At 31.2% G+C, this 14,139-nt stretch overlaps 1 protein-coding gene across 1 annotated transcript in view; it reads right to left on the bottom strand.

The window, feature by feature from the left end:
• Nucleotides 1–13,903, bottom strand: part of LOC129235125 (CLIP-associating protein 1-like) — a 33,291-nt gene extending 19,388 nt beyond the window's left edge. Inside the window, exons 1-4 of the mRNA XM_054868816.1 lie at nt 13,738–13,903; nt 10,523–10,752; nt 8,081–8,159; nt 4,816–4,859 (exon numbers count right to left, since the gene is read on the bottom strand). Coding sequence (XP_054724791.1) covers nt 4,816–4,859; nt 8,081–8,159; nt 10,523–10,705 — 306 coding nt within the window. The 5' untranslated portion in view covers nt 10,706–10,752; nt 13,738–13,903. The remainder of the gene's footprint in view (nt 1–4,815; nt 4,860–8,080; nt 8,160–10,522; nt 10,753–13,737) is intronic.
• Nucleotides 13,904–14,139: the final 236 nt, after the last annotated feature.

Here is a 14,139-nt window from a genome sequence, read left to right as displayed (position 1 = left end):
CTTCTACCTTATTAGTACAGTAGACCCTCGTTTTACATGGGGGTTACGTTCCACAGAAATGCCGCGCAAATTGAAACCATCTAAGTTGAGACCTAACACTTGTGTTAAAATAGAGATTTGGTTCTGTAGGAAACAAAATACTTCATTCCAGTGATGACTAATTGCATACTAAGTTTAATGTGTAGTTATATCGACTTTTATGCACAACATGCGTAAAAAAAAAAAAATTAATTTTGTGTTCTCTTTATAAAGAAGAGCTGGCTATAATGGTCTTAAGGCAGTCATTAAGAATTTTTTTCTGTAGTTCTTTGCAGAGCATTAACCCATCCATGATCATTTGCGTCATTTCTATGATAGAATCTACCTTCACTAACAAAGCAGAAAGATCATTTCTATTAGGAATGGCTCAAAATTTTCAATATTAATGTTTTTAGTTCTGTGTTATCGATGTCGGTATTCCTGTTGCTTTCGTCCTCCTTTGTCACTCCTAAAAGCTCTTCTTCCAGTGAGTTCTGAACTGTGTGATTTTAATAGCTTTACTTCTGGAAAGAGCTCCGGAACTAGATGCATAAAATGTCTCCAGTGGCCCAAGCTCGATTATTAGCACGTCAAAATGCAGTTTATTACACATAATCTGAAGTCTTTAGGAGTTTGGATTTTGAAAGAGGGAAAAATTTCATCTGTTTGCATTGCCACATCCGAGCGAAACTGAGACTCATCCGCGTAAAATAAAACAAAGGTGTCCAATCTTAAACCGTGTAAAATAAATCCGCATAAAACGAGGGTCTACTGTATTTCCGATCAAAATTTCAATATGTTGACTCTTTTTGAGCTCAAAATCCTTATTTGCTGTACAGTATGTTACATATTTTAAGAAGAGCAAAAGGTGGGAATTGCATGTGCTGAACTCTTTTTTAGCTTCCTAGATACTGCTGCTAATGGTCAAACATCAGGAAACATTTCTGCTTTTTTTTTGTTAAAAGGAAGAATAGATAAAACCTAATGATTGCTGGAAAATTGAATCAGGAATGTGCACGGGTTTCTAAAGGTTTTTATACATAAGAAATATTTCAGAAAATTACAAATGGAGATGAATAAAGTGGAAAACCAACATAAGATACTGCTGTTAATGTTGGAACAGGAAACATTTCCGCTTTTTTTATTTAAAAGGAAGAATTTATAAAACCTATTAATGATTGCTGGAAAATTAATTCAGGAATGTGCACAGGTTTTTAAAGGTTTTAATACATAAGAGATATTTCAGAAATTACAAATGGAGAGAATTAAGTGAAAAACAAACGTAAATAAAGCACAAAATCTCAAGAAAATACAGCACATAGCTATTTCAAGGCTACAATGGAGCTGTACCATTATAGCCTTGAAATAGTTATATGCTGTAGTTTGTAAGGGTTTTGTGCTTTATTTACATTGGTTTTTCACTTTATTCATATTGTAGCACAAAGCTTTTTTGATCCTTTGATCATTTTTCATTTCACAAATGGAGATGTTTAATACATGGAAATTGACTGCAGTTTTTACCTGATTTTGTCAACTTTTTCATGAAATCAACTTAATATATAAACTCATACATTTCTGTGTTCTTTAAGCTATTTTTCTTTGAAACTGATTTTAACTGATTTTTTGTTTGAGTGATATTAAGAAATGCTGAACAAAAAAAAAAAAAAAAATGCTGGTTATGATATTTACAATTTTTTTTTTTCCACTTAACATTGCCAAATAAATAAAGAGAACTATTTTACTCTTCTTTTTGCTCTTTGAACATTTAATTTTGAGAGAAAGACTTTGCAGAAAGCCAAGTTACATTACAAATATAAATTACCTCAAAACGCTATGGTTTAATTGATAGCCACTAAAAAATAATTCCGATGATTTAAAAAAATAAATAAATAAAAATAAAACCACAATGGAGAAATTGACACATCTGAACTAAAAACAAGAACAATGATGATGTTGAATTAATAATAAGTTTCTTTGAAGTAAAAGAAATTAAAGTCATAAAAGGACAATTTTGCAGGAAAAAAAAGAAATTGCAAATTTGTGCTTTTATAACCGTGCTTAATTTCTTTTAAAATAAGAATGTTTCTCGCAGATTAACTGTTTTACTTTGGGCAACTGATATACATTTGCAAAATTTTATTATACAGTAAAACCTCACTACAACAATATTTTGGGGACCAAAGAATGTATTGTTGTAGAAGGATATATTCTTATATCGAGGGCCTACATATTTTGGGAATACAATAGGTTTTTTTTTATTTTAATGTTATAGTAATTGCCAGGGGTTCTCAAACTGGGTGCCACGGCACCCTGGGTTGCCGTAGGGAGAGGTGAGGGGTGCCGCGAAGGGTCCGTGGAATCAATACATGTGTGAGGTGAGTTCCTACATGGTTCCCTGAAGTTTAACTAGAATAGAAAAAAGTTGCGGACTGTTCTCGAAACCTAACTTGGGTAGTTGATGAATTCAAAAAGAAAAATGTCGTTACGTGCTGTGATTTTTCCCGAAATTTGATAATCTAGAAAAGTAGATTGCAGTAAAATAGTACCATGGTTCGCCTTATCAACACTCCGGTGTCCTTTAAATATAACACCGGAGTATTTGGGAGGATGATATGATCCGGTACTACGTTTGTTGCACATATGCGCAAGATCTGTGCGCAGGTTTGGGGAGAAAACCCCCTCAAAATAACGGCTCATTAGCTGTTTACATAACAGAGATGAACTAGGGTGTCGTGAAAAAATTCTAACTCTTCAAAGGGTGCCGCAAGTCAAAAAATTTTGAGAACCCCTGGTATATGCACTACTTAGGTATAAATGTGTTTGGGTAATTCTCCAAAATCCTAACAACATTATTTCCCAGGAACCTAACACTAGGAAGTTTGGCCTAGATTTTTTTTTCTTTTTTTATAATAGTTAGAAATAACTTTTCTGGTGTTATTCCATTCCTATTAAAACAATAACTAATTTATTTAAAAGTTTTGAAAAACCAGAAAGTCACTCTTTTGACGTGTCCCCATTCGTTTCTCAAATACACTTGATTTAAAAATGTTCTATCAACACACATTTAATTTGCACTACTAAATTAAGCATATTTAAAGCTGTAAAATAACATCCTTGAACTAAATTTAATTATTTAAATAATCAAGGTACGTCATTTTAAAGTTCAGGTTTCATTTCTTCTCTTGTCCTAGGAACAACTTCAATTATTGTAGATTTAAAAAAGGAATTTTTAATTTGTTGTACTGCAACCCTGTTTATTATCACCATTTTGTTGGCTTCCTTGAGCATTTTGTTAATATGATTTGTCTGCTGTTCTTACTAAAACTTTGAAGTTCAAAAATGGGTATGTAACATTTTTAATAATTCTTACAGTGGTGAAAAAGAATAAGTACACAGTTAGCAGTAAGTCTTCTCTTGTCAGAAAAAACGGAAAGAAGGGACAAAAGTTGACATAATAATTTTTATTATTTGAAAATCAAATTATCATAATAAACGGTTGTTGAAAATTGTTTTAAAATATTGTTTTACAGGGGTTTTTTGCTGCAGAGAATATTGCAATATTGAGAGGAGGATAACATGAATTCCTATACAAGTTCACCAGGACCTCGAAATATTATCGTTAGTCGAGGGATTATTGTTGTATTGGATACCGTTGTAACGAGGTTTTACTGTATTTTCATTTTATGATTTTTATGGCAAACTGAAATGTTTACTATTATTTGCATAAAGCTAATAAAAAATCATAGTAATTTTGTCTTCAAATAATGTTTAAATTAATGGCAGTTAGATATTTCTAGTTAATTGCTTCTAAAGGTTAAATAATTAAAACTTGATGAGATTTTTTATATTTCTGATCAAGATTTCTTTTGAACTTTTTTAGCCTATTCTGTTGAATGTTATTTTCCAATCAGAAGAAAAACATAAATACAATCAATGTTCGTTATAACGAACCTTGTCCTCCAAACAAAATAGGTTGCTATAACACGAGATCACTATAACTTAAATGTAGAAGATACAGAACAATTGTTTAGTTATATTTTTAGAAATACTAGGGTAACTTTTACCAGTTAGGCTTCATGTTAAAAGAAAACCAAAAAAGTAAAGAAAATAATAAATGAGTGCACTTAAAACTTATTTTTAATATTTATATATGAATACTATCTTACATTTGGGCAAAATGCACACTAAAATAATTGACAAGATTTTGTTAGTTTTTAAATTATAGACCAAGGTTTACTTCTGCGATTGTACTTAAAAATACAGTTTATACTTTTTTTTAAGATTGTGCAGCTATATTCTGTTTTTGGGTGTTTAAAAAAAAATTCTCTATACTGTCTGTTGTTGTTTGCAAATACTCGTCAATTCTAAGAACTTTTCACCACCACTAACCCCTTTCAATTGAAATATTTAATCCTTAGAAATATATAATTGTTTTAATTATCAGTTTTCAAATTTATAATCTTGAGAATCACAAAAAAAGTCAAAACTTAATTTTGGATGTTATATTGGAATGAGCGGTTCAGTTTGGATGTTCAAATGGACTCTAAAAGACTATTATGCTTATGGAATAGCAAACAGGACTTCATGCATCGGTCGCTATAATGGAAGAGTCGTGGTAATGGGAGGTTCTTCTAAAGAGCGTTGACTGTATAATCAAAGTGAGTTAAAGTGTATAACAAGATTCAAATATTTACAATAATAGATTTTGGAATGAAAAAACACGGGACACCCTCCTCAAAATGTAGAACGATACTTTAGAATGTGTATGAAACAGGTCAATAAATGCATAAAACTTACTTGGTCTTTGCTGTCACCAAGGCGATCTACAGTAGCAGAAAAAACTGTAAACAAAGTAGAATTGTATTGTTAAATTTTAAAATATTTCATACTTTTTGCAAATGAAGCAAAAAATTGAATGTACACTATTCAATTTTGGCATCCTTATCTCAAGAAAGATATTTCTTTATTGGGAAGAATTCAAAGGATTACTAAGCTAGTAAAGGGACTTTTCGGTTAAGATAATGATACTAGAGTTAAAAGGCTTAATATGCATGGCCTGGAGCAAAAAAAGGGTGAGATGGGACGAGGTTCAGTTGTTTAAACTCGGCAAAATGAAAGAAAGATATTAATGGTTTGGATTTTTGTACAAAAAGCAGGATGAGGGGTCATTGTTTTAAACTATTCAAATCTCAGGCTAACCTGGAAATAGGGAAAAACTACAACTTTAGTAGGGTTGTGGGCACTTGGAACAGCTTACCAGAAGAGGCGGTAATGAGCAAGGGAGTGGATAGCTTTAAGAGGGCCATTGATCTTCATTGGGGAACTGACTAGGACCAGTCTAGCTGGGCCCAGAGCCTGTTGCTTGTCATCACATTTGTATTTGTATTTCGATAACTTTAAACAACTGAATCATATCGCAGTTCTTTCTTTTTTTCGCTCCAGGCTATACATATTAAGCCTTTTAAGTCTGGTATCATAATCTTAATCTAAGGATCCACATACTAACTTAGTAGCCCTTCTTTGAACTCTTTCCAACAAAAAAATATCTTTCTTATGATAAGAGGAGTAAAACTGAAAAGCATACTCTAAATGAGGTAACTTCAACACATTTTTATGATCAATGAAAAATGGCATTAATTTTGCTTCACCTAACAGCAAAACATTTATGCTCCAATAAATTCTGCAAAAGTGTTAATAATGACACTAAATAATAATTTATTACAAGTTCTTATATAAGCATATGAACCAGAAAAAGGAAACAGATTTTTTCTTTTCCTTATTATAAAAAAAAAATTTAAAAAAAAAACCAACTTCAGTTTATGACCAATGAAAATAGATTTTTAACAGAGTAATAAGCATAGTAAAATAAATAATTGAACACTAAACAATATATTAATTTGCAAACAACTTCAGGTATTTCAAAATAATTTGTTCTTTTAGTTCTGTAAATGGCAATATCTTTCAAACACTCTAAGTTAAAAATGTAATCATTTAAATCTAATCCAACTTTATGTGACACTGGTAACATAGAATCCTACACACTCAAACAGGAAAATATTTTCATTCACACTACATAATACAGTGAAATCCTGTTACAACGAAATATGCATTACAACAAGGTTTCTGCTACGAACGCATTTTTCGCAAAATGCGAAAACACTACCTCAATTGCGAAAATAAAGCAAAGCATGTTCGCTTTTTTGCTCAAACAAAAAACAAATTAATTTAAAAAAAGAGAAACTACATATGATCCAAGAGAGAAAGCAGCATGGCGATAGTCAACTGAATCTTTAAGCCAAGATTTTAAATTTACTTTTAAGTTCAACAATATATAGTCCTCCGGCATTAGTCCCCCTCAATAACTGCACTATTAGAAAGAGGGACTGCAACCAAAAAAAGATTCTTTTTTCATTTTATGTTTAAAAAAATAGCTGCTAATAGCTTGATTCTTTAAAGATGTCATAGATAAAATAAGAAGTTTTATTTTCGAATGGAGATGAAACACACTGAGGCATTTAGAAAGATATGAGAATACATAACATTTTAGCATTTTGCTAAAACTTTTCCCATAATTTTAGCTTTTGTGCAAAAGAACTTTTGAACCTAGCTTAAATCCTGATTACAACGAACAAAATGATCAGTCACATTTTAAAACCTATTAAGATAATGTATAAAAATCTCATTTAACAAAGCGATTTTGTTTAAAAATTCATTACAACAAAAAATTTTTCTCAATTTCAGTTAGGATTTTTTTTTTTTAATGTTGTTTTCGGAAACAAAAAAAAAAAAAAACTACTTTCACAAGTCGTAATGCGAGAACTCCGTTTTTTACTTTCAGAGCAGAGCCATTCAAGGTGGAAATCTGTTCATGCTGAAACATGTTCATGTGAGACAACAAAAGCTAGTGTCTAGCCAAGCGCAGTCAATTTCTGCGCATCAAACGTAAAGCACCTTTCGAATTCAAAAGAGGGACAGCAAGTTTTCAACTTTTCATGAGGTGTAAATGCTGTTCACAAATTAGAATCTTTTATAATGTCCTCTGGGACCAAATCTCTCGTACAAAATAATTTTTTGTGAAGATGATCGATGAATAAAAGTTCAGTGCTCAATATTTTTTTCTTTGTTTTTTCAGAATAAATAATCTGTTTACTTATACTTTAGATCCTTATTAACAGTAAATGTTGCAGATTTAATTGAGTGAAGATTTGCAAAGTTAACACCTTTATAAAAATAAAGAAAGTTTTAAGATGATTCCGTTACAATGAATTTTCCGTAACAACGGAAAAAATTTTCGGTCCCTTGGAGATCGTTGTAATGGGACTTCACTGCATAAATAAAACTTTATAAATGATATCCAGCAACATATTGACACACAAAATTAGGATCAATTGAAAGTTAAATTTAAAAAAAATAATACAACTAACACATTACAAATATATATAGTGACTAGTTTAACATATATTCCCAGTTTCCTTACCAAACAAAGAATTTACAGTATCACACCAGGGCTAGAAAAATCTTTAAAATTTTACATGCCCTACCGGGCATGTTTGTCTAAAAGATACATGCCCGAATTTTTACATGCCCATGCCCAGCTTTCCTTATTCTATAGCAAAAAAAGCATTTGAATTGGTCTTCAGCATTAATCAAATGAATTATTTGATATAAATTATAGAAAAAATAGTTTGAAAAAATAGCATATAATAAGACATCGTTAAATTTAACAAAATTTAAAGTATATAGCGGGAAGGATCACTTCCAGGCAAACCGGAAACAGAAAACCATCTTAGCAGTAGGGCTTGAAACAAATTTTGAGCTCCAAGAAAGAATACGGTAATTTTTCAATAAAATACGAAATAATAAAGTTTTAGGAAAAAATATTTGACACGCCCGGCCAGGCATGTAAGGGTAAAAGATTTATGCCCATTTGGAATTTTTACATGCCCCGGGCATGTCGGGCAGTATAATTTTCGAACCCAGTATCAGACTATTGTAATTGGTTCAAAACTAGTACAATTCATCAACCTTTGATTTAAAGGTTCAAATACATATCAAAACTTACTAGTAGATATATAAGGTTTGAAATCTTCTTTCATTTCTTCAGCTAAAATAGTCATAATTTCTATCCCATTTTGAGCAACCTAAAAAGAATAAATAGCTCTATCATCTTGTAAGAAGAAACAATTATTCAAAAATCTGAATGTGTTATTAATGTGTCTTACAGCTTCACGTTTTAACTGACACAGTGAAAAATTAAGAATTAAACAAGTACCTTTGTGCTGAAAAGTAAAAGAAAACAAAATATTAAAAGGTACAAATTTGGAGGAAACTGCAACACACAGTTAAACTGCATTTGAGTTTTATGCAGATTTTCGACTTAAAGTTTTTTATTTCTTTCACAGTAAAAACAACAGCTTCACACAAACTTTATTCTTTTTTTACTTCTGTTTATTTAATTTAGCTTAGCGAAAAGCAGTAGAATATCAGCTACATTTATATTGTGCTGCAAGCTGGTAATAGATTATGAATGAAAAAATTGCTATCCTTATTATAACAAAATATAAAGTTACTTAAATATAAATTATATTTAGTTACATGGAGTAATAAAGTCAAGAGCTTTAATTAAGTGTTTCATAAACCATAAAAAACAAAAAGATATCTTGTTTTTTGAACAGTGTAAATTTTTATTGCAATAAAATTTCATTTTAATTTACACATTATTTTAAGGAGATTTTCCCCCAAAACTAAACTTTTTAAATGCTCAGAAACTCTTCACTTAACTCATCCATGGTACATCAGAATAGAACGCACCCATTAAAAAGCATATTAAAAAGAAAGAATTGATAGATGCGAATTTTTATTATCTGTTGTTTTTTTTCTGTATTAACAATAAAATATGAACAGGTTTTTCATTTTTTGCTTCCAAACATTAATTTTAAGTAAATTACATTTTTAAGGTTTATCATTATTTTTATGTTTAAAAAATGAGCTACATTTTACTTGTAATTAACTACATTAAAAATTCACAAATAGGATATTTGCTTTCTCCGCACTTTTCAAACAGTCGGCCATTTAACGTAATGAAAGCTGTTAATAAACAGGTAGATTTTATATAACTGTATCCGAACACACCCAGTTTCCATTTCTTCATTAAAAAAAAAAAAGTTGGACTAAAATCAGGGGAAAAAAAGAAAAGTCCATCGTAAACGTCACAGCAGCAAAAAACCCCACTTCCGAAAATTTAACTTTTAAACACTTACCATATTACATATTACCTCGCATACCACGGCATGCCGGAAAAAGCGAGGTTAACCAACATGCCGGGAAATTTGAATTTTCCCGGCCGATAATTCGAGGATTATTTTGCAACATAACAAAAGTAAATATACTCATTCAGTTCCAATCAGAAAGCAAATCACTGTAAGGAAAAAAATAAATCCCGAAAGTAACCTTCTTTCAAAAAAAATTGTGTATCGCATAAATATGTGCTTGGTTTTTATGGTAGGCTATTATTAAAGGATTTAATTATATGCCAATAAAGTAATCAATTCAGAAACAGTCATTGTTTCTGCAATTTGTTCATAATTTTGTTAAATAAATTGTTTTACGTTCCTTTTAGAGAGATAAGTTTACTTTTTATTTATTGAACAGCTATGATCAATTCTTTAGCACTGGTTTAGGGGCGGCAACTTACTGCTTAAATTTTTGCTTAGTTTTAATTTAATGTTTATAAAACATCTGTTATTAAACAATATTTTTCTTGTCAAAATAACAAATGACATTGTTAGTAAATATTTTTACAAAATTAAGCTATTATTAATAGTAATAAGATATGTATAGAACTTATATTCATTTTTAAGCTGAACATATATTTTTTTATGATAGTTTTTATTTTTCTTATCCTCGATTTTTCTGGCATGCAGGAAAGGACCAGGCAAGTGGTATATAAAATCTGGTGAACCCCCCCAAATTTTATAGCATGCTGGCTAATGCAGTAAACGCCGTAGCATTTCTTCTAGAAATTACTGTGGTTTTCCCAAAGCAGTTAATAAATAAAAATGCTGCACATTTCTGTAAGCACATCTTAAAAAATGCATAAAATATTTTTTAGAAGAAAATTATTCTTTACCCCCCCCCCCCCCCCCCAGAAGCAAAACTTCAGACATCGAATTTGATTTCTAGGTTGGCAAATCTAGGCATCAAATCAAAGTTTTGGTCTCAAGACTAGGGACTAACGACCTCATATTTCAAACATTGCCTTAAATATTACTTTCAATCACGGAATGATTTAGAGCTATAAAGGGAATTTTTCTGATGGTACAATTAGTTTCACATCTTGTTTACAACTTTAATAAGCATTTTTTTTAAATGAAAATGATCTACTTTCACTGCACATAAAAACATGAAGTGCATAAAAAGTAACACAGCACATTTTTTGTGCCTAACATAGTGATGCATTACAGTCATTTCTTGTTTTAGCAAAATGCAGTCTTAAAATACGTACCTTAAAATTACTATTGTTTAACCAAGACGATATACTGTCGATAAAAAATCCTATTTCATCACATTCAGATAAGCAGGAGGGATTTTGTTGCAAGCAACTTAAAATATCACTTCCAAGCTGGATACGCTTCTTAATATCTTGCGTAGCAAGCAGTGGAATGAACTGTTGAAGGCTAGCAGCCATAATGAAAAGACTATTATGTACAAGGCAAAATCATAACACAGAAAAATCTGAAATGAAACAAAAAAAAAGTTTAGATATAACAGTAATGCAGTGTAGAGATTACGTAGGCACCAAGGACAGATCCAGAAAGTTTTCAAATAGGGGACGGTTGGTTTTTTAATTTATCTCTTACTACGTATTTGGTTTATACATGAGTGAGGAGTAGGGAGGCTGCCTCAATATTTTTATTTAAAACAACTAAAATATAGAGATTTAGCCAAGGAGGTTCCCAAAATTATTCCTTTCCTTTTCCGTTGAAAGGGGTATTCTAATATTATTGCATTTTAGAACTTCAGTTTCGTAATAACTCGGGGGAATGTTTCAAAATCCCCTCCATCTAACATCATCGAAGGTCGACTAAAACTGCGCTTTTTGAAGCTTCAGTTTCGAAAAATTACCAGAGGATAGTCGCCAAACCCATTCTTTCCCCTAAAATCACCTCTTAAAGACTAAAATTTTGCAAAATACCCGGAGGAAGGCTTCCAAACTTCAATTCCGAAAAGTTTCCGGAAGCCGGAAGAGAAGGGAGATTCGAATCCTATTCCTCTTCTTAATGTCATTAAAAAAGGGCCTACACAAGCATTATTGAACTTCAATTTGGACCTTCCTTGTATTTGTTGGCACTCAACAAGTATAAAAATCTTTAAAATGTATAAATATTTCACTCTTTTCACTTTCTTTTACATTATGAAGGAAGTAATGTACAGTAAACTCCCAATTATCTGCGGGCGGCTTACACGCAGGACGGAGTATCCACAACCTTTCCCACTAGAAAAAAAAATTGTAATGATTTCCTGAAAGTGGATAAATGCACATGCACACAATAAAACTTAAATAAGTGAAAAATCTATTTTTATACACATTCCCTATTTATTTCTTCCTCCTTCCTGTTAATGACATCAAACCTTCAAAAATCACCAAAATCTTACATTTTAAAATCAGATTTTATTACAAGAGAGTTTTCTGCACAAATTTCACGAGTTCCTTTTTTAAATACAGCGCAAATTAAGTTTCATTTTTTGATTCCGTATTTTTCTTTTTTACGACGCACCTCACACCCTCTCAAGTTTCACCCAGGAACTTTTCCTAACGTCTTTTTTTCTTTTTCACACTTCGTATGACATTTTTCTTTTTGAGGGGGGGGGGGGGTTGCTAACTATTCTTTCTCTTTTTCATCAAAAAAGCTCTAAGTATGCTTTAGTTTCAGGTAATGTGAAAGTTATAGCAACTAACAGCAGCGCTATTGCACTTATTGGGTCACAAGCATTTTCGGCGAAGTACAAGAGAAGCGCGATATAACTCTTCGTCGCACTCAAATGGTTAAGAAACTAAGCATTGAAAATTCATTCAAGATGTTTTAAACGCTCGCATATGCTCCAAAGTTCAATCAAATTTTCTGATCAAACTGAGAAAACTAAAGCATTCATTTACTTTCATTAAAAGTTCACGTTTTTCGGCACGGGTTCAATTCTATCATGCTCAACGAAAACGGTTAAAACGCGTGTCTTGTAATGAGACTTAATACTTTAATTTTACAAAATAGAATGTCAGCATGTGTTCTAACATTTGTATTAAAAAATTATCGAATGTGCAAGAGACGAATGAATAAATGATGAACAAAAAAAGCCTGAACTTGAGACTTAATCTCAAACAAACATGTTAAATTTCCGCCATTTCAATATTATTTTCACGAAATCCCCTTTGAACCTCTCGCAAACCACTAGGGGTTCGCGAATCCCTGGTTGGGAAACGATGCACTAAATCATCAAAAAATCCATTAAATACAAATATTACACAAGTAGTAGCATGTTGCACAAAATATATATAAAATGTTAAAATTAGAAAATAATTTTATTCCATGCATCAGATGCGGGTCACAATCGCCAACCAGAGTCTGGAAGAGATTTCTAATCCCTATTACACAAGTTATAAATTTACAAGATATTTATCTCAATATTCATTATCTCAATATCAATTATCACAGGCAATAAATGATCAGCTGCAAAAAAAATCTAAAATCCTACATAAACAAATTATTTTCAAACTCAATAGATAGAAGTTCAGTTGGCAATGAGAAACATATTTATGAATGTAAATTACCAATATCAATTATTGACAGTACACAGGCCGTTGGTCATTTAGGGGAGTCAATTGCCCCTCCCCCCAGTTTTGAAAAACTGTTTTAGCATATTAGTGGATGGGGTTTTTATTGTTTTCTGATAAAACTCATGTTGAGTATGAGTAGATACCCTTTCCTCTCCCTCTCCCCTTGGAAAAATTCAAAATAATGGGGATGAGTACATGTGATTGATTATGTCCATTCATAAGAGTAAAATGCTTTTTTTCCATGTAAAATGAGAACTGTGATTGAAAAAGACACAAATTATTTTTAACGAGCTGAAAATTGTGCACACTTCTTAATGAAATAAATTTATGAGTACGTTTCGTGTGCGAAGCATAATTTAGTTCTCTACAATAATGAAAATAATATTTTAGGCTAAATATCATTCGTAAGCAATTCATTACTAATCAAGAGCATTACATTCAACATCACTCTAAAAGGAGTGATATGAAAGATATTAGGAAAATATTTCTCAAATAACACAATCTAAGAGCGCACGGATGACAGTGGCGATTTTTTATCACAAGGCTTTTAATATAAATTTACTCAACTCGGTACAAAACGGGTCACGGAAACAAAAATAAAAGTCATACTTGACGAAATAATTTCCGCTAATTCATTTCAAACAGGTCAATTACTAGCAAACCATAATAAAGCATGACTCCTGTCATGATGAATTTGAAGTCCACAATGAAAACATTTATTAACTGCAAATCACAGAATTAAACTATCAAAACATGCTGCAATTTTAAAATTCAAAACTTAAAAATATATCGTCTTATGCTTGAATCATAATAAACGCACAGGAAAGCACTTTAATACACCATATCATAAATAACAACAGTAAACTGAAGATCCCACTTCCACTCACCACTAAAATAAGAGTACATTAAAATCAACTTTAATAGGCTCAAACTCATCGCAAAATGCAATTTTTATCCCACAGTTCACACACTCTCAGCGTTATCGTGGAATATTACGCAGAAAAGTTTAGTAATTTGATGAATTTAACACATGTTGATTCGGTCAGTATACAAATTTTCTGTACCGCCAAGCCATCACACTATACAAGAGAACGGTTATAGAAATTTTTTACCGGAAATCTGGCAACTTCATTGAGATACGGAGATGACATTCATCAAAAACAATAAAAATAAAAAATATAACGGAGAAAAAATTGAAAATCACGATAGTTTTTTATCAGTAATACCAGATTTTTACGTGGATAGAAGTCAAATTTTATGTTTATTTTCGTTTCTCCAAACATGCATTA

Source organism: Uloborus diversus, chromosome 2 (assembly GCF_026930045.1).
Source record: "Uloborus diversus isolate 005 chromosome 2, Udiv.v.3.1, whole genome shotgun sequence".
Taxonomy (NCBI): Eukaryota; Metazoa; Arthropoda; class Arachnida; order Araneae; family Uloboridae; genus Uloborus; species Uloborus diversus.
Note: the sequence above shows the minus strand (reverse complement) of the source record. Positions and strands in the feature narration are given on the sequence as shown.